At 53.6% G+C, this 21,080-nt stretch overlaps 1 protein-coding gene across 3 annotated transcripts in view; it reads left to right on the plus strand.

Annotated features, from left to right (window-relative positions):
• ST8SIA5 (ST8 alpha-N-acetyl-neuraminide alpha-2,8-sialyltransferase 5) overlaps window positions 1-21,080 on the plus strand; it is a 48,715-nt gene that overhangs the window by 12,508 nt on the left and 15,127 nt on the right. Inside the window, exons 2-3 of one of the 3 annotated variants that reach the window (XM_021686338.1) lie at window positions 1,445-1,552; window positions 16,371-16,463. The exons of 1 other annotated variant lie outside the window; for it this stretch is intronic. In XM_021686338.1, coding sequence (XP_021542013.1) covers window positions 1,445-1,552; window positions 16,371-16,463 — 201 coding nt within the window. The remainder of the gene's footprint in view (window positions 1-1,444; window positions 1,553-16,370; window positions 16,464-21,080) is intronic. One more of the 3 variants, XM_021686340.1, reaches the window with a different exon arrangement.

Below are 21,080 nucleotides of genomic sequence, written 5' to 3' on the forward strand. Positions count from 1 at the left end.
TTGTCTCTTTTCCCCTGAGTTTTCCCCTTTTTTTTGCTGTTTGTTTTGTTCTCTGACTTTGAAGTTAAAGCTTTTCTTGCGTGCTGGTTGGTGGCCTTTCATTGCCTGTTCATATTTCAGGGCAAGCCAGTCTCCAGAAGGTTCATTGGAGCTCTGGGAGGTGGGCATTGTCTTAGGACAGTGGTTCTCAGCTGGGGGGATTTGGCCCCCCAGGGGATGCTTGGCAACCTCTGGAGACATTTTCGATCATCCCAATGGAGGGTGTGGGTTGAGGTGCTCCTGGCATCTAGAGAGTAGAGACTGGGGGGCACAGCTCAGCCCCCAGCAATGCACAGGACAGCCCCACAACACAGAATGACCCAGCCCCAACTGTCCGTAGCGCCAGGTGGAGAACCCCTGCGCTAGGGTGATCAGGTGACACAGTCCTATTCCTCCATAGCCCTGTTTGTGTTTTGTTTTTTTTTTTTCTTTTTGACCTGGTCTGGTTCCCTCCCAAAATCCACCCTCGCCACCTGTGAGGCAGGGTGTGGGGTGGGTGGGTTGCAGATTGGTGTCTCCGTGTATGAGGAATTGCAGAACTTCTGTGGGTCAGCTCCCTGGAGCTCAGCCTCCTGCCGTCTGTGGGGCAGGCCGGTTCCTTGCCCACACTACATGGGCTTAAGGAGGGGAGCCGGTGTTGGGGGGGGTGTGTCCCGCCACTCTTCATACAAACCTGAAAGAGTCCTCCCACTTTCAGCCCCACTCTGCGCTCCTGCCCTCAGTGGCCCCGGACCCCCAATTTCAGAGCCTCCTTGAGTTGTGCACAGGGAATAGATTGACTCCCCATAAACATTTGGGGCTCCACTCTTTCGGGTCTAGGGGAATTAATTACCCATCTGCTTTTCATCTTCCATGGTGTTGTCACTGGCCCCCCTCTATCGCCTCCTCTCCATGCTCACATCCTTATTTATTCCTTTGCTATCATTTCAGTCAGGGGTGGGGAGGGAGCAGAGATGACCATGGGTGTGGAGTCTCAAACCAGGAGGTGTAGTCTTATGCATGGGAGAGCCAGATTGCATTAAAAGCTTTGCAGTGTGGCCTCCGAGGACGCCAAAGTGCTGGCGACTGAGAGCTCTTCCGGTCTAAGTCTCCAGCGGTGGGGGTTGAGGGACTCACCACATAGGAGGTAGTAGAGCTCTATGACCTTGACCTCGCTAAGCCTCAGTTTCCCTGTGTTTATAGCGTGTAACCTCAGCTCTGCTGCTAGAGGCGGAAAGAGGGGACGGATGTAAGTGAGCAGAGAACACGATGCAAGGCTGTGGTTTATTATCGTCATCCTCATGGGTGGGCATCCCCTTCATCTCCAGTAAGCGAGTGATCACAGCAGCAGAAGGAGGCTCTGTGGTTAGATGGGTTTCAGCCCGCGTGTGAGTGCTGAGTACCGACTGCCTCGTTTTCTTGCCAGAGGCCTCCAGTTTGGTTGGCAGAGTGGCGACCAGCTGGCCAATTGGACGGGGCTCTTTAATGTCACGGACGACCCGGCCGTTCAGAGCAGCAGTACCTCCAGCTCCAGGTACAGACCCCCCGGCGAATGACCAGGGAGGGGGGAAGCCCATCCTGAGGTGGCCTCAGAGCCCTGCCCCGTGGTCCACCCCCAGAGCTACCCTCAGGGGAGAAGCAGGCTCAGCACGGTGGCTCAAAGCTCACTGCGTTTCGGCACCCCGCCTTTGACATGAGGGGTGAGGGCTGGGACCCAACCACAGCAGAGCAGGGACTCACTGGCCCCTCTCAGGGAGGGGGGAGCTGGAAGGGGTGTGGAGTCTGGATCTCAAGCTTTCCTTGGGAGTGGGGGCTTTCACTCCGTCCCTGCTGCAAGGGTTTCGGATGCCAGCCCACAGGTGTGTGTGGGTGGCATCAGGGGTGGGTGTGGGGCCTGGGCCTGGGCTCTGCTCCTCGGATGTCCCATGGTACGGGAAGTTCCTATTCCGCCCCCAGGCAGGGCTGACCTCGGCTGGGAAAGAACCATTCCCATGAGGATGGTGCTGAGATTTGACATCTTTACCATCGCATGGTTCTTCCTTCCTGCTCTGCTCTTGTGTTGGGAGTGAAATCAGTAACGAGGGGCACTCTATACTCAGGAGCTCGGCGTTTGTTGAACGCATGAATGCAGGATGCTCCAGAGGGGGCCACTCATGGCGGGGAGGGCACGGTGGGGCATCTTTCAGACAAGGCAGAATGCTTTCTCTGGGTGTGGCTGGAACTTGCCAGCTAAGGGTTTCCAGGGGCCAATTAAGTTGTTTGGTCCCTTAATTTTTGCATTTCTCAGTATGCGCTGTCAGGTCTGTTTCCCTGGGAAAGAGGCCTGAGCTTTTGCTGTTGTTAATTTTGACACCAAAACCTTAAATTGACCCCACAGAGGGGAAGTAATGTGTTTTTTAAGGACCGCGGCCCCCACCCGGATATGTATGATTCTGTTCAATGCTTTGAAGAAGTACAGACGTGGTTCCAACGTCAGAAGGATCTCAGCGGGGGCAGTGTTCACAGACAGGCTTTAGGGTGTGGGCCAGCCTCAGAAACCCGGGTCTTACTCTGGCCAGTTCTTTCCAGATATGTGTGGTGGAGCCCCGGCCAGCCGCTGGGCCCTGGGATGGGTCACGCAGTGAGAGCAGGGCGCCCAGAATTGTCCCTTCTAAGTATCACACCTCCGGTGTTGGCCTTTCTGCTGTGTGACTCACCCACCCAGATGGGGGGTGGTCTAGGTAAGTCCGCAGGTGTCTGCCTTCCTGGGTAGGACTCTTTGAAGAACTCGATGAGAGGTTTGGCTAGAAGATGCTAATCAACTGAGCAAGATGGGACAGGCCCCTGGGAGCCATCTCTGGGGGGAGACCCCAGCAAGAGCGCTCCTTGCACCTTCTCCTGTTGCCAGCAGGCTTTCCCTCTCCTCCTCTCTCTGTATTTTGTTGCTGATTTCTCTGCCCCTCTGCCCGACCTCTTCTCCCCTCCTTCTTCCTGCTACCCTTTCTTGCTCCCTAGTTCCTGCTTCCCTCCCACCTCTTTTCTTCACTACTCCCTCCTTCACCTCCCCTCCCTTTTATTTTCTCCCCCGCCCCAGTGACCCTGGCCAGCCCCCCCTTCCCGCTCCCCCGGACCCCCCCAGAGTCAGAGCCACCGCTGGTCTCTAACCATTTGGTTTCAGAACTAAGGCACCCTTTCGTCACTGTGCTCCCCAGCTGAGCTGATTTACTTCTGGAGAGCTGCCATTTGACCCAGAGCCCCCTTAGTCATGGAACAAATGTGATGAGCACACAGCCCAACGTCTTCTGGGACAATTCCAACGTCAGATCGCAATTTCTGGTTGACCCCTCAAAGTACTATTACATATGTGAGAAACCATAATATGCATCGTTCCCACATGTGGGAAATAATGGTTAATGTAATTAGAACTGAACCGTATGTTGGAGATTTTTTTTTTTTACCTCGGCGTAGGAGTGGCTTCTGCCCTCTTCATAATGGGTAGGACAGCTCCTGGCAGCAGATTTGCAGGGCTGGGGGGAGAGGGGGCCTAATGCCGCTGTGGAGAGTGCTCTTCAGGGTGAAAGTACATCATCCCGGTGAACAAGTCTCCACGCCTGGAATATGTGATGTGCTTTATGGTGTTTTTCACCTCCTGAATAATTCAGTGCATGCCATATTTTGTTCTCTATAGTTGTGTGGTGTGTCGTGGTGTGGTAAAGTGTGTTATTTATTATTAAGACAGTTGGAGGGGAAGTCAGGTACCATATATAACCAGAGGATAAAGAGAGGCAGAAAAAGCAAATGACTCATAAATTGTATATTCAAACAGGGGTCTTGGGAGAAGGAGCAGGTCCAAGCGATTGGTCTGGAAAAGTCCAAATAAGACCACAAAGAAAATCCAGGCCAGGGAGTGCTCAGAATGGCTGCGGTCAGGTCTTCTCATTGGACATGAGCTAGGGGAAGTCCAGGCCGAGTTGGAAAGTGTGTGAGTTATAAAATATACATCGACATACAGCTTTATTAATTTCAAGTGCGGGTCTAAAAGTGTCCAATGAGAGTCCTCCGGGGAGCTGTTTTAGAGAGCAGATAGGACTCAGTTTGAATCAGCAAATGCTGCTTTTTAAGTGGGTGCCTTGAATGTAAGCAGGAAGGTCTTTGAAGACACTTCTCATTATGTTGGGGTTATGTTTGTGTTTCTGTCTCCCGCACTAGGCAGTGATGTAAGCCCCAGCACCCAGGCAGCACCTAGCATGTAGGAGCTTAATACATGTTAATGGAATAAAATAATGAACTAAGCAGGCGCACAGTAAAGGCTGTTGGTTAAAAAAAAAAAAAAAAAAAGCAAACTTACATTTCGGGGTTCCCGAATTCTCCCTTAGAGATGTATTCCTTTGAATAAATCTGTCTCTGGCACTGTCTTTGAAAATTAATCCCCAGAGGGGAAGCACTTTGAATCATAAACTCCTTCACAGTTTGGAATGATGGGAGAACGTTCTCTTGAGAAGAGCAGGGGGTAGGGCCATTGGAGCACTCTGGGCAGCCTGTAGGAGGGGGAGGGGGAGGGGGTTGGCTCAGCAGGAGAGAGAAGGCAGTGAAGGCAGAATATACACTCCTGCAGTGACTGACTGAGAAGCCCTCCCAGACACCGTGCACAGAACACCATAGCAGTTCTGGAACGGTAGATGAGCGGGTGGGGAGCGCCCGTGTCCTCCACGGCTCAGTGCCTTGAGCCTTCTGCCCGGGCCCCCCAGGGACGGCCCAGAGGGCAGGGGCGGGCAGCAGCGCCCGTCGTCGTGGTCATGGTCCTGCAGGGTGGGAGTGTTGCATGCACTGCCTGAGCATGTCCCGGGGGTAGGACCGAGTCAGAGGGGCTGAGGGCAGCTGGGCCAGGAGTCCCCCAGGTGCTGACTCTGAGCCAGGCCTGTAGCCACAGCACAAAGGGCTTCACTCAGCTTCTGCCATCTGGAGCCTGCTCCACCTCAAGTCCTTATCATCCTGTCAGTGTCCCTCTCCCACGCCACCTCCTCCCTGAAGCCTTCCTGGATAGCCCCCTTACCTGTACATTCTCTAAGAAGTGTCTGCCCGGAGGGCTGTTTCTGTCATTTCACATACACTCAGCTCTCCGGCAAGTGCACATGAACGTCTCCGTGTTTGCTCAGGCATTCCGCAGATCCCGAGAACCGGCCTGGACCACCTGCGCAAGCATATCCAGGGCCCTCCAGACCCTCCAGCTTCAGACACAGCCCACAGGCGGCCTGGCTGGACGGTCTCATCAGCCCCTGTCCCAGCTTCTGTACAGCCTCAGCCCTCCTGGGCTGTGGTGGGATGGCAAGAGGCAGTGCGCAGCCCACTCTCTGATGTCTGGAGCAAAACTGCCCAGGCTGCTGCCCATCCAAGCTGCCCGTTCCTGGGACAGCATGCTCCCCGTGTTGCTGGGCTTCCGGGCTGGGGTGCAGGGGTCTTCCCGAGCGGGAGGGTAGCACCAGCCGTGGGAGAAAAGAGCCAGCCTCAAACCGATAACACAGGAAGAGTGAGCCGGCTGAGAGTCCAGGGCCCTAGAGCCCTTCCCTCGGGGTGCGGTCTGCCTGTGTGTCTAGCAGGTACCTTGCAGTGTGGGCTTCGGGATGGTCATATTTCAGAGCTGCGATTCAATTACCATCTTATTATGCTGTATTCAGTGGTTCCCTAATTGTTTCAAGACGGTATATAATTAGGTAATAAATTGCATGGCACCAATGTGCCAAGAGCTCAGCGTGGAGGTCAGAGGTGCTTCCGTGGAGGGGCAGGACTTGGCTGGGATCTCGGCAGGTAAGGGCTGACTGTGTGCCAGGTGCTGTGCTGGGCACCTGCCCCTGTTCCTGCGCTCAGTCCTCACCCTGCAGTGCTTGAGGCGGGTCCTGTCATTGCCCGCATATTCCAGATGAGGATACCGAGTCCCCACTTAGAGGTGGTGGCTGATGGAGCTGGCCCACACAGCATCCTCCACTCCAGAGTCTCGGGACTCAGGCCGTTCTAGACAGAGGGCTTCTGCTTCCTGGGCTGTGGACAGGTCAGCCTGGGTAGGGTTGGGTGTCCTGCTCCATCTTTAGGGTCTCTCATCTCCCCACCCCCCATCTTCTGTGTCATTCTCCTACCCCCTCTCCCCCCACGGTGCTTAGTGCTTTCTTGATTGTTACCCCTGACAAATGCTTCCTTCTACCTGCTCCTGGACATTCTACATTTCAAAGAGGAGCCCTTGGGAGCAAGGGTACCCCAGGGGAAAGAATTTTCCATACTGGACTTGCAGGTGTGGTGACAGCTCTTGAGGGCTGGCGCCTGTGTACCTGACTTGTGGTGCAGGCTGGTTTAGCATAAGCCTCTGTGGTCAATTTTTAAGTCTGTGGGAAAGGACAAAAAATAAAAAATGAAAAGGGATGGAGTTCTCGGGCTCCATCCAACAGAGAAGAGTTTGGAGAATCAGGTTTGGCAGAATGTTCTGGGCTGCATGCTGGAAAAGCAAAACAAAGATGGTGCGGCTTCCCCATCTCCTCCCACGTACCTGACGAGGGCCTCTGGTGGCCAACAGGCAGGAGGCTGTCTGTGGAGGCCAGGTTGTGGGTGTCCTGGGACTCGCCAAGTGGTGTTGTCCCATGAGTCCACCTGGACCTCGAGCTTTGTGGCCCTTGGTTGAGTCTGAATTGAGTCTCCTGGACAAATAACCACTTAGGTGAATGGTTCTGTGCCCCAATCTCCCATCTGGCAAGCTCCCGCCTTGCTCGGTCACTAGTGGGGTCCCTAAGAGGGACCTTCTGGGTAGATCCAGGCCCCAGCTTCACCCCGACTCACAGCTGGGTATGAGGACTTCCCTCTCTGGGCCTCATTTCCAGATCAGATGGTCAAGGGTGACTGTAGGGCCTCACCCCAGGTCAGCTCCCAGAATGGAAAGAAAAGGGGGGCTGGAGTCAGGCCGGGAGGACCCAGCATCCACCTGATAAGCAGTTTAGGGGGTACCCAGATGGTAAGGCACACGGGGCTGTCCCAGTTTTCCAATCCACGTAGTCACGCATAGCCTGCACCTGCTACATCGAGGGCCATAAAGGTTGTGCTGGGATGGGGACGATGGGGTTCACAGAGGCTGTCCTCCCCATGCAGGCCTCCTCGTGTGGAGTGTAAACCTTCCCTCCCTCACCCTCCACTGGGGCCTTCAGAGTCTCAGAGAACACTGAGGTGTGTTCCTTCTAACTCTGGCTGGTTCTTCCCACGTCGGGGGAAATGCCATTCTTGCCACCTCAGCCAGGACAGTCTTCACGCACTCCCTGTCCCGGTGCGGGCGGGCTGCCTCCACAAAGTCCCACAGATCCGGGTGGCTTGTAAGCAGTGCCCTGTCTCTGACAGTTCTGGAGGCTGCATGCTGGAGATCAGGGTGACAGCATGGGTGGGTCTGGTGGGAGCCCACTGTCATCTTGCTGTGCCCTCACATGGTGGGAAGAGGGTGGGGGAGCTTGCTGGGGTCCCTTTTATAAAGGCCCTGATCCCATTCATGAGAGCTGTACCCTCATGACCTAATCACCCCAAAGACCCCACCTCCTAATACCATCACCTTGGGGGTTAGGATTTCAGCATGTGAATTTTGGGGGGACACAGACATTCAGTCCTTGGCACCCAGCGCTCATCACACAGACTTCCGCCGTCACTGTCCCCAGCACCTCCCACTTCCGTTCTCACCTCAGCCCATGCCAATGGGGCTTCTGCCTTCCTGCTCCCCTGAATCTGCTCTTGTCAGGGTCACTGACGACCACCTAGTCACTAGGTCAGTGGGACCTTCTCTTTCCTCCTCTTCCTTGGCATCATTAGCTCTGGACGGAGCTGGCCCTCTGTCCTGGAAATGCTCTCTGCTCCTGGCATCCGTGTCTTTGGGATCTCCGGATTTTCCTCCTTCCCACAACTCTCCTTCGCAGGCTCCTTTGGTGGCCCATCTCCCCTGCCACCATCCGAATGTCTGTCGGAGCCGCAGGCTTGCCCTCTGCTCTCCGCCCTCCCCTGAGATCTCTCTAAGTCCTTTGTCCCTTGACCCTGGAGCGTGTATCTCTGACCCTGACCTCTGCACTGGGCTGCGGACGTGTGACTCTGACTGCCTACCTATGATCTCCCCTTGAATGCCCAATAGTCTCAGCAAGCTTCCTTTGATTCAGGCCCATGCTGTTTTTCTCCATCATTGCCTCCTCTTACAACGGCTCTGTGATCCAACTAGTTGTCCAAGCTAAAATCTTAGGAGTTACGTTGATTTCTCTCCTTTTTTTTCCACCTTTGCAGTCTTGCCATCAGCACATCCTGCTGGTTCTATCCTTAACGCATGTCCTGCTCGGTCTCCTCCTCGCACCTCTTTGCTGCCTCTTGGCGCAGTCCACCATCCCCCTGTCTGCTCTGGCTGGACGGCGTGGCCTCCCTACGGTGGCCAGAGGCAGCTTTCACATCGGGCTATGCGTTTCCTCCGCTTCAGCATGCTGCTGTATCGAGCGGCCCCCAAGCCCAGCTGGACCCGGTGCCACTCAGCCCCGGGCCTCGATTCCCCTCACCGCCCACCACCCCACGGCCCTGTCCCTGCAGCCCGCTGGCCTTGTCCGTCCTCAGCCTGTTCGTATTTATTTGCCGTTCCTTCTCTAGAATGTTCTTCCTGGACCCCTGCTGATGCTCCAACTGTCTTTGTCCGGAGAGGCCGTCCTTGACCTCCTACCACCCTTCCAGGTGCCCTCCAGCCCCCTCGCCTGCTTTACTTTTATAGCGCTCATCCCTACCTGGCCCTGTGTTGCATTCGTATTTCATTTGTCTCCTGTCCTGGAAGTCCATGAGGGTGGGGGCTTTATCTGGCTTGGTCATCACGGCCTCCCGGCCTATCCCAGTACCTGGCACGCAGTAGTGGGTCAGTAAATCTTCGGTGAGGAAAGAGAAGAGCCATCTGTCCAGGGGCCTGGCCTGGGAATGGGGATGTTGGGCAGAGTGCGGTGTAATAAGGATGGAGCTGGAGCTGGGGCGTGGAAGAGGGAGGGCAGGGGAAGGCTCTGGCCGATAAGCAGGTAGCACCGAGAGACACGGTGAGGAAGAATGTTCCAGACAGAGACACGCCTCCAGGGAGAAAAGAGGACTGACTCACGCCCCTCGTGCCGGGAGGGGGAGAAGGGCGCCAGAGGGCACAGAGGTGACAAGCGGGGTGGGAGGCGGAGGGCGAGGAGACCCAGAGGATGCCGCCTGTGGCGTGGGCCCCTGGGGGGCAGGGTGGTGAAGTGGGGCAGGGGCGGTAGGGGAACTAGTGCTAGTTTAGACACCGGGAGGGGGGCTGGAGTCTACACAGGGGAGTTTTTCAGGGCTCCCTGGTCCGGCCCAGAAGGAAAGGCCACCACATGTGTCCTCTTGCATGGGATGTCGAGACACTGGATCGGGGGGCCCCGAAAAACCACTGGCTGCGGGGGGGAGGAGGGGCAAAAGGCTTTGCCCCTGACCCCCCCAACCCCCACCCCGTGCCAGGAATGACACCCCAGTGAAGTTCACACCGGGAGCAGATTAATCACAGGACTATCAGGGTTGTGTTCCCAACATCGGGCTTTTTTAGCTTCCAGCTCTGATACTTCAAATACTTCTGCAGATTCCCGTGCACAGATGGGGAACTGGTGGCCCAGAGAGAGCCAGCATCTAGTCAAGGGTCCGAGCCAGGTCTCTCCAGCCCCCGCCCCGGGGAGGGGAGCATCTCCCCTTGGCAGCTGTGACCTGTAGTCACTGACAGCCGAGCCCTTCTTGCTTCTCTCTATACCTATTTGGGAAGACACTGCAGTCCTTTGAATTGTCAGGCTGCAATTTGCAGACTCTGTATTCGGTGCGTTTGCTCTGACGGGTAGCATGCTGTCTCGAGATGGCACCTGTTCTCGCTCTGAAATAGCGCTGAGCTCCCTGAAGGGGAGGGGGCTGCTCACCGAGAACCTCCCCCTACCAACTGTGGCTTATCAGAATCAGGGAGAGGGAGTGCACTGCCGCGACAGAAGAACATGGGTTTGGGCTCTTGAAAGCCCTGGGAAAGCCCTTTCCAGCGCCCCCATTTACTAGCTGAATGACTTTGGGCAAGTTGCTTTACCGCTTGCAGTCTGAGTCTTGGGTATAAAATGGGGAAACAATGCCTGCCTCATAGGGCTGTTGGGAGGATTAAACAAGACAAAGTTAAAGAGTTCAGTATCAGGCTGCCATGGACGGTTGTGCAGGGTGGGCACTGCACAAAGATACCTAGCCAGCAGGTCACTCTCACTTGATAAGCCATGTGACTGGCACGTGGCCTAATTCATCTGGAGAAAAAGGTACTTTTTCCTAATTTGCACAGAGGTGTCATACCCTCACCGGGTTCCTACCCAGTGTGGAATAAATAAACCACTCTGTGGTCCCCTGAGACTCTGCACCAGGTTCAAGAGGAGCCCAGGGCTGCCAGTCGCTGAGCTGGGGCTGCTTCCCTGCTTGCTGGGCTGGTGGAAGCTCTTGCAGGATGTCGGGACCTCCCTGGGCTCCTGTTCTCTTGAACACCATCAGCACCTGGGGAGGAAAAGCAGTGTTAGCTGGTGTTAGCTGAATGCAAGGGCCTTATCTTGTACTGGCCAGTGGTGCCGGGGCTCAAAGTACGGTGGCCTCCAAGAAAGACGCCATGGCCCTGACGAAGCTCTGGAGGGGGTTCAGGCCAACAGGAGAGCCCGCTGAGGGACAGGCTTGCGGAGAAAGGCTGGCAGGGATGCACACGGGCCCCTGGGCACGCTGAAATGAGGTCTCCGCAGCCCGCAAAGCCAGAGCCCAAGTCTGGGGAGGAGGAGGGCTGTCGTGGTCACCTCTGCCGTTGTCTTCTCCCTTAGAGGAGGCGTCACCCACTGGTCAGGCAGCTGAGGCTGCCCCCCACCCTGCAGTCCCTGAGGGCACTGAGATGGGGCAGGACAGACACAGCTTGGTGCCAGTCCCGGATGTGGCTGCCGGAAGCCAAGTGGCATCTGAGATGCTGCTGGGCTGACCGGCTCAGACTATTTATACCTGTGAGGTGCCAAATGTGATACCGAGCCCCTCGCCTCTGAGCTGGGCAGAGATCACCTTTCCAGAACTGGAAGAAGAGACAGTGATGAACTCACCTTGAGAGGCTAATGGAGTTGAGAAGGTGGGAGAAATTGCTTTTCTCAGTCTTATAGCAGGTTAAGGGGAAGCTTGAGCTGTTTCGAGGGAGATCTAGGACTTCAATAAAAGGGCATTTATTGGTGATTTCCAATAACGCAAGAATCATAACCCCATTACAGAAAACATAAAAATACAGAAAAGTATTTTTAAAAATCGTTCATGGTCCCATTACTCAAAGAAGCCCACTGTTAGTGCCTTGTTACGGCCTTTCCCTTTGCCCCAGGCTTTCACATATGTATGTCCCATTCCTTTGGGAGATCACAGTGTTGTAACTTGCATTTTCCACTCAGCACTGTCATGCGAGCATCTTCCCATGTCATTCCACAAAGAAACTGGAAGCCTCATTTTTGACATCTGCATAGAAGTCCGTGTCCAGGCCAAACAAGGATTACCATGGCTTTTCCCAGAATGCAGGACGCAGGTGTCCTGTCAGGAGTAGAATGCAGGGGCAGGCTTGGCAGCGCTTGTTACAATCTCATTTCCCCAAGTTAGGTATCTTTAGAGACTGGGACGGAGCAGGGCAGCCCAGAGAAGCAGAGCCCAGGTCGGATGGGGACGTCAGCAAGAGCTATTAGCTCCATTTTCAGCTGGGAAAACGAGGGCTGTCGCCCTAGGCAGGGCGTGGTTTTGATGGCTTGGCTGGGGTACCACGTGGAGTGTTTTCAGGGTGGCTGGGCTTTGTCATAGTCATGCCTTGTGAGACACACAGACGTGGAGTCATTGCCAGGAAAGAAGAGGGTTTTATACCCACAGATGCCCAGAGACAGGAGGCACACCACACCATTGGGGAGCACCCGGGTGGGGGGGTGGTCAGGAGCAGAGAGAGTGACGGGAAAAAGTGGGCAAGAGCCTCTACTGTGGTTTCTGTGGAAGAAACAGGTGAGACAGGTATACAGGCTTGGGAGTCATCAGTCTGAATAATTTCACTGCGCTCCGGGGCATAAAGGCTGCCCCTAGTTGTCTGGTACCTAGTTGTCTGGGATGATTAGGGCAGGGGGAAAGAGGCCCCCCATGGGAGATGGTGGTGGGGGGGGGGGTTGTGAGCTCTGGATTAGTTTGTTTGCATAAGAAAGGTGCTCACAGGTGGTTACCATCTCAAGGAATTGGCTAGCCCTGGGAGGGACAGTCTCCCCAGGGTCAACAAGGCCCAGATGTTAAGGCCTCAGAAACACAGTTTATCCGTGGGTCTGCAGCAGAGATGGGTGATCAGGGACATCCCCGCGTCCAAGCAGAACACAGCACGGGCTCTAGCCGCAGGGTGGCGGGGAGGGGTTTACTGGTAGCCGCGGAAGAAGGATGCCAGCCAATGAGACGGCAGAGAAACTTCCTGAGGGTACTTGTGCCTGTCCCAGCTCTGCCGTCAGCCAGCCGAGGAGCCATAAGCAAGTCGCTGACTCTCGGGCAACTCTTGCCCTTTAATGGCAGGAGAAAGGAGCAAGAAAGGAGTGAACATTTCTTGGGCACTTGCTGTGCGCCGGGCACTGTCCTGGGACTTTCTCCGAATTTCTCATCAATATCTTCTCTCAACCCTGTCACACATGAACTGCACTTTTTGTGTGTGTGGATTTTACAGATGAAGAAAGTAAGGCTCACAAAAGTGATGGGCCTAGGGTGGCTTATGGGGGGTAGGGAAGGACTGTGACCCCGTTCTGAAAGCCTGTCCACCGAATAGCCACCAAACACACGGCACAAGACCATTTGGAATCACTGTACCTCCCAGTTCCCTGTATGGGTGAGGTTGGGGATTCAGGAGAGAGGGAGACCGAGGGGAGGCTGCCAGAGGTAAGGCGGGGAGGGCCTTATGGAGACATTGGAGGGGCTGCCTGATGGCAGGGCGGTGCTGCCTGGTCTTCGCGAGTTTCTTCCTCGTCTTTGTGGATCATCCATCTACAGTCATATTCTGGCTTGGTTAGCGAGTGGGAAACACTGAGGGATCATATTGTAGTGCTGCGTGGGCCCTTGGCTATCATGTAGTTCAAACAGATTATTTTAAGGAGGAGAAAGAAGAGGCCCAGAGCAGGCAAGCGATTGACCAAAGTCACACAGCTGGCTTAGTGGCATAACAAAGCTGTGTCTGCAAGACTCCCAGCCCCCTGAGACCACTGGGGTAAGTCTCTCCTAAATAACTCCTGCACCGTATGAATCTGGAGCTTTTCTTTGTAGCAGCCTGAGATCATGGATTCAGAGGACCCAGTCGATTCCAAAGGACTTAGTGCCAATGGCTCTGGTTGCAAACGATGATCTTTGTGATAAGACACCAGACCTCACTTATTGTTGTGTGACTGGAAGATGATGTGAGTTACAGCCAAGGTCATGGACTTTTCTGGTGGCCTCATCCCTTGTTCTTAATTGTAGGTAACAGAATCCATTGAGCTAGTGAAAGCAGAAAGGGATTTATTTAGGGGAAAGAATATAATATATAATAATAATAAATAATATATAATAATAAATATAATGTATTTATATATAAATATAATATGAGGGTGTGGTGCCACTGCGTTTATATATAATATATAATAATAAATAACATATAATAATAAATGTAGTATATTTACATAGAAATATAATCATGAGGGTGCTGCTACCACTGCAGTTTCCAAGAACCATGCCGCTTCTGCTACATTCGGCACTAGCAAAACAGTGCCTGGGGCCGCGTCATTCTTTACCTATTATAACAGCTCTGAATCAGTCTCATGTAAATGCTTCTGATTGGTTGAACCTAAATTGCATCCACACCCTAGCTGCAAGGGAGTCTGGGAAATGTAGTTTTTAGCTTTCCAGCATCTGTAGTACAAAAGGTACAGAGGTAACAAAGACAGAATCCCGGTGTTTGAGATATTCACAACACCGTTTGGAAGGGAAAACAGATACATAAACAGACTGTTATAATACAATGTTATTTGCTCTAATTAACGACGTGGATGGAACTAGAGGGTATTATGCTAAGTGAAATAAGTCAATCAGAGAAAGACAAGTATCATATGATCTCACTGATAATGAGGCATTTGAGAAACAAGACAGAGGATCATAGGGGAAGGGAGGGAAAAAATGAAACAAGACGAAACCAGAGAGGGAGACAAACCATAAGAGACTCTTAATCTCAGGAAACAACCTGAGGGTTGCTGGAGTGGAGGGGATGGGAGGGATGGGGTGGCTGGGTGATGGACATTGGGGAGGGTATGTGCTATGGTGAGCGCTGTGAATTATGTAAGACTGATGAATCACAGACCTGTACACCTGAAACAAATAATGCATTATATGTTGTTTTAAAAAAATGTTATATTTGCTTTTAATTAAGAGACAAAGTAAGAGGGACCCCAGGAGTGAGGGTCAGAGAAGGCTTCGCAGAAGTGGGGGCATTTGAGCTGGGTACTGAAGGATCAATTTGGGTTTGCCAGATGAGAAAGACAGACAAAGGAGTTCCAAAACACGGGGAAACAGAAAAAGGTGAGTGTGATATTTTGGGAATTCACAATGCCTAGTTCTTAGGAATTCTGCTTCAATTCTTTCATGACATGAAAACAAGGAGCCAATTTCATTTTGTCAACAGGAGCCAATTTATTGTATAAAATGTTTTAATATTTAAAAATATTACTTAAAAGTACTGAAAAATATAACTTTAACCCTTAACCATTAAATTATATGAAAATTAAGAACAAATATTTTAAAATATATAATTTGAAGAGTTAAATATGATACTATATACAAAAGTTATTTAAATACAGACATTTTAAGAAGAAGCCACTTTATTGGGTAAAATGCCTTTCTCTGTGTAAAGCAGTACATCCATGACACAGAAATGAGGCGTGTGAGAACACATGGGAAGTAGCCACCCCCACGTGTCGGGAAGGTTTCTGGGAAGTGCTCGAGGAATGATTTTATTTTAAATCCTCAGTCACGGCCCACAGGGCCCAGGAGAAGCCCCGGGTACCGCTCCCACTTCTGATTCGCCAGAGCCACCTGTCGCCAGGGCACTGACCCCGCATTTAGAGTGGCTCAACCCTGCAGGCTTCTGGATTCTCTGGTGTTGAGCTGTTCCAGGATTCAATCCCCCAGCCTTTTCTGAGCAACCTCCAGAGAGAGAGCCTGTGAGGACAGGCCCCATCCTGCCTCCGTGGCTGAGCTCAGCAGTGAACGGCTATATTTTATGTCTGTGGGAACCCTCCACCCACCAGCCATCGGGCAGGTACTCTTCCCTCTCTGGGCAGGTGGGAACTTCAGGTGTGAGAGGGGGCAGCTTTAAAGGTCTCCTCACCCAGTGGCTGTGGGAGGCCACAGGGCCCTTTTCAGGGGACACCAGCTGTCCTTATAGGTGAGTAGCCTCGAGACAAAGTGCAGGCTCACGTCCCAGCTTTGCCATCTACCATCTACGTGGCTCTGGGCGAGTGAGTGAACTCCAGAGCTCATTCCAGATGCTCATGCTGATCACTTACCCCGTAGGCTAGTTCTAAAGATGAAAAGTGGATGCATCCACAGCAAGCACTTGGCCTGAGGTAAGAGCTCAGCAAGCACTGGCTGGAACTGGATTCTGCGTGGAGCTGCAGAAGGGACCCTGAGGTGGCTCTGGCATGCGTGGAGCCAGCCGGTGTTGGGAAGGGCTTGGGCTCCCCTGTGGTGGGACCCAGCCCAAGCCTGGCCCGGTCCTACTGCTCATGGGACCTGAGCTCCATCTCCTTAGCCTCAGCTTTCTCAGCTGCCAAATGGGGAGAAAGAAATGTCAGCCTCACCTAGGCACAGCATGAGCATGAGGGTCAAGTGAGCTACTGACTTGTAGAAAAAGCCGCAGATCTTAGCTGTGCTCTTGTCCCAAGGGGAGGAGAAAGGGGCAGGAAAGGGTTGAAAGTGCTGCCTCACCAGAAGCTCGAGAATGAGACCATGCCCGGGGCATCCTGCCCCTTCCCTTCTCTTTTGCAGCCACTAATTTGGAACCAAACCTGCATCTGAATGTCATGATTTGCTGAGATGAGTTCATGCCTTGTAAAGGCTTACACTCCTGGGGTAGTGGGGTGCTGGGAGTAATCAACGACCCAGTGATCAAGCCGGAGGGCCCCAGCAGTCCTGGGGCCCCCCGCCGTCTGCTGGCGTGGGGCTGCTGTGCTCTGTTAATTTGACCAGGATCGACCCGCCCCCACCAAGAGCTCCACAGTCCCCCCACAAAGTCTGGCTGGCTTCTTCGCGTAGTAACCTCTGTCCCCGTTGGTTCCCAGGTACTTTGAATTTTACGAGGGCCCGTTTGAATATAACTCCACAAGATGCCTGGAGCTGAGGCACGAAATCTTGGAAGTGAAGGTGCTGTCCATGTGAGTGTGGCTGGGGTGGGTGGTGGGCACCTGGGATGGGGCAGGACCCCACAGAGTGAGAATGACAGGCAGGACCCCGGGGGTGGGGGGGGAGGCGGGTGGAGGGGGCATGGACCCCACAGAGCGAGAATGAGATCTCCTTCCCCCCGGGCCTCCGGCATTTGGAGAGCGGGGATAATTGTGCATTCTATGAAAAAAAGGCCAAGTTTGCAAGGTCACCTCTGGTGACTCAGGGGATTCAGTCCCTGTCTCAATTACCAGTCTCCGAGACATCGTCGCTGGGCTCCTCCTGTATGGAAGCCAAAGAGAGCACGGGAGCATCTTACCTGAAATTCAGGACTCCGAGTGGAGGGTTAAGCAGTGCCCTCTTGCTATTGCCTTTTCAGCATTTTATAGTCATTAGTTAAAAACTTTTTAATTATTTAAATGATGCAGCATTCAAGTGGTACAAAAAGGCGTATAGTGAAAATTCCCCTCACAGCCCCTCGGTCCTCCTCAGAGGCAGCCCAGGTGTCCTTGTGCATCTCCCCAGAGAGTCTGCATCAACCAGCACCTGTGTACGGATATGCTTTATTTATTTATTTTTTTTCACAAATCACAAAAGAACTGTACTTTCTGCTCCTCACTCAACAGTACAACACCTATGGCTCTTTTACAGCCTATGGGAGAAAAAGCACATTACACGCTGCACATTTCAGTGAGTGGGAGCTTCCGCCAGCCTTCTCTCCCACGTGCGGCCACCACGAATTCATCACCCGCTGAGAGGAACGTTGTTGTGCTCATCAGGGCATTTGGTTTCAAGTAAAATTCATATGTATTTGCAAACAGTCCTATCTGGATGTGGAAGGACTATAGTTTATTCAGACTCAGGTGGTGTTGGGGGCTCTTGTGGACTCATGGACCCCCGACACAATGCTGGGATCACAGTCCGTGGCCCCCAGGCAGCAGCCGCTGTGCCTTTCGCCATTTGACACGATTCCCATGCAGTGTGGGTCATAGACGGAGCATGGGCCTGGGGGGCTGGCAGACCTGGGATCTTACCAGCTCTGCACCTTTATACAAATTACTTAACCTCTCTGAGCCTTTCCTTACCTATAAAAATTGGGACACTATTACCTAGCTCTTACAGGTCACCACAAGACTAGTTGAAATAAGGTATGTGAGAGCAGATAGCCCTGCAGTCCACGCCCACAGTAGCACACATAATAGGTGCTCCGTCAGTGCTCATATGCCTCCCTCCCTTTTCTTCCCCTTCTGGACCCACCCCCAGGGGCAGTAGCTGCAGCAGGTTTTCGGGGCTGTCATTCAGAATCCAGAAGTTTAGTAGCTGCAGGGAAGCTCCCAGGACGCGTCCAGCTGGGGCTAGCTGCGTTATGGTCCCTGTACTAACCAAAGGGCTCTGTACCCTCTCTAGAGGTAAACGCGGGAGGCAGCTCACCCTCCCATCAACCCCACCCAGCCCTGCGGTGAGCGCACACCGTGCACCGTGGTCCCCGCCCTCGTGGAGCTCACAGCCCAGCAGGGAAGCAGACAGTAATACCTACTTACCCTAGGGACACAAGGGGATGGCAGGGAACTGGGCTTGGGCTGGGGCGGGGAGGGGGTTGTCAGGCAAAGCTTCTCTGAGGAAGGGATGCTGGCGCTCCTGTTGGAAGGGCGGTCAGGAGGGAAGTAGGCCAGGAAGGTTCCAAACTGAGGGAACAGTCTGTGCAAAGGCCCTGTGCCGGGAAGAAGCCTGCTGTGTCCCCGCTCTGAAGGGTCAGGGCAGCTTGAATGCCAGTGTGTGTGGGGTGGGGGGACACGGGAGCCATGTTGCTGAAGGGGCAGACGGGGGCGCGACCTGGTGAGGCCATGCAGTGCGGACCGGGATTCAGATTCTGTCACTGTCTGAGGGCCGCGGAAACCCGTGGGAAGACTTTAAGCAGGTGGCGGTGGCGCGTGTGTGATGTGATCGGTGAGGAGTTGGGATTTAGTGGCAAACGTGGCCATCTGGACCTCAGGCATGAGCCAAATTCATCAGCTCCTAAGCAGAGATCCTTTGTCTTTTCCCGGAATTCAAAGACCTCGGGCCCTTAAATGTGCCATTCTGGAAAGCCAGGGCTTGTTAACAGCATGCCTTAGTGTCCTCAGAGGTAAATAAACTCGTTTTAAATTATAAAATGCAGATAGTTTCTTCATGGTCACCTCAGAGTCTAGACCCGAAGATCTGAGAGACCCCGGTGGGCCATCGTTCTCAGTGACTTCCCGTTCCTCTAGCCGTGCACTGCCTCTGTGTTCGAGTTAGCCCCTCTGTGAGCTGGCGAGAGCTGCCATAACCAAGCACCACAGGCCGGGCACTTTGGTAGATCCCACAGCTCCGGAGGTGGGCGGTCTGAGATCGAGGTGCCGACAGGGTTGGCTGAGGAGGCCTCTCTGCTTGGCTTGCCGATGGCCGCCTTCTCCCTCCGTCTTCACATGGACTTCCTTCTGTACCTGTGTCCTCGTTTCCCTTCTAATAAGGACATCCGTCATACTGGATGCGGGCCCACCCTAATGGCCTCGTTTCAGCTTAACCACCTCCTTAAAGACCTTGTCTCCGAAGAGTCACATTCTGAGATCTTAGAGGTTAGGATCGCAACATAGGAGTTTTGAGGGCGAGACGATTCAGCCCCTAACAGTCCCTATCCCAGCTTCCACCTGGGCCCTGCATCACAATGTTGTGGGTGGGGTGAGGAACCTCACCTTTCCCATGATCGGTGCCCACCTTTGTCCCTCGTCAGGGACGCATGTTTGGTGCTCTGCATGTTAGGCTTGAGCTCTCCTCTCTGCCTTGCGGCATCTGCTCTGGTCTCCTGAGCTGAGCAGCTGTCCCAGCTGGTGACCCCTGGGCCTTGCGCCACCCTGTGTCCTTCACCTCCACGAGGTCCCCAGACCCTGGGAGTCTGGGCCCTGGTGGCCCTGGGGCTGTGAGAGGAGAGGAAAGGCTGAGGCTCTTTGCGGGGCACGGGCATGAGGCTGACGTCTCCTTTCCTGGGCCCGCAAGCTGAAGCTCGGTGGGACCTCCAGGGCTGACATCAGAGATCCCGGAGGCCGGCCTCGGACTCGAATGGTCCTAGCATCATCCGGGTACCTGCGGGCCTCATTGTGCTCTGGCCCAGGGCCATGAGCTCTGCTCCCAGTGGAGACTCTGAGTCATGGGGAAAGGTTAAGTTGCCATCTGTGTGTGGAGGGGGCTGCGCGGCTGGGCTGTGAGGCCCTTAAGGCGTAAGAATGTCAGCCTGCATTCTGAGGAGACAGGGAGGGGTGTGATTCATCTGGGAATGATTCTGATCCAAAATTGCTGCAAACACTGGTAGAAACCAGTTAGTCAGAAAATTCCCACATGGAGAAGACCTTGGTCCCTGACGATGGCAGACGCAGGAGGAGTTACTCTGTGCTGATTTATTATGAAAGGCATCATCACTAATACTTGTACAAATTATTTATTTGAAGGTAGTCATTCTCGAGTCTCTTGGTTTTGGAGCCAGTTCCTGCCACCAGGTGGGGGTAGTGTCTGGGACGTCACCCTGGGGCCTCTCCTGCAGCCCCTTCCCCATCTTTCTGGGGTAGGGAGGCCTGCGCTGCACCCAGGAACAGAGGCTGGGAGGCCCCTTCGTGCCCAGGCGTCTCTGAGCCCCCGAGTGTGAGCCTGCATGGTCTCAGGACGTGGGCAGGGCACATATAGGAGAGCTGGGTGGGAACAGAGGAGGCCAGCGGAGGAACGGGGGAGAAAGAACAGAGATGGTCACGATCACCTCCTTATCCTCACCATCTGTTGCCATGGCAGGAAAAATCAAGTAGGATCGAGAAGCTGGTAATAATAAAAAGCCACAGTCCCCTGCCCCACACCTTCGCCCTGCAGCCTGCTCCTTTGGACTCTGGCTGTTTCTTCTGGTCATTACCTCCACACCTCTCAGTAACACGCACCTGCTGTTATTTCTCAACTTACTGCCGCGTGCACTGACGTCCTGCCTTGGTGGGTGAGGATTCAGCCCCCTTATGCCACCCCCACCCCCTCCCCACTCTTCTGGGTTGGGGGATAGTGCTGTTTTTAGTTCTTCTGTCTATAGATTGCCTGAGTAACTTATTTCTGGTTCTACCAAATACTGGCAGTATCTCTTGAGCCTGTACTTTGTAAGATGGGGCTATTAAAATCATCCCTATGTTTTGGTTCCAGTCGTCCATGTATTTACCTTTAAAAGGTCATTCTATTGGTACCCATAACAAGCCTTTTTTGGGGGTTTCCTCTCTAGGTTGACTCAAATTTAAAGAACAGAAAATAGTGATTCTCCTTCCTTTCTTGTACATCCTCCCCCTCCCCTTTTTTTTCCTGGAGCTTCTACTCATCTTTTCCCTCTTGAACTTTTTGTCTCTATTATGCCCTATTTCGGGTTTCTGCTTGCCTCTCCAACCAGCCTTCCCCTCAGAGTTTCTCTTTACCCTTGTGCTCCGGTGTGGACAGCCTGCTCTCTTGCTGGGCCAGACGCCAATGTCCTGGGAACTTCCCTTCCCTGCCTCCTTTGCTGGGATTCAGTTTTGTGGAGAACCCATAGCTACTTCTTGTTTACGCCTTCATTTTGCTTCTACCCATCTTCCAGT

The sequence above is a fragment of the Neomonachus schauinslandi genome, chromosome 14 (genome assembly GCF_002201575.2).
Source record: "Neomonachus schauinslandi chromosome 14, ASM220157v2, whole genome shotgun sequence".
NCBI classification, from domain to species: domain Eukaryota; kingdom Metazoa; phylum Chordata; class Mammalia; order Carnivora; family Phocidae; genus Neomonachus; species Neomonachus schauinslandi.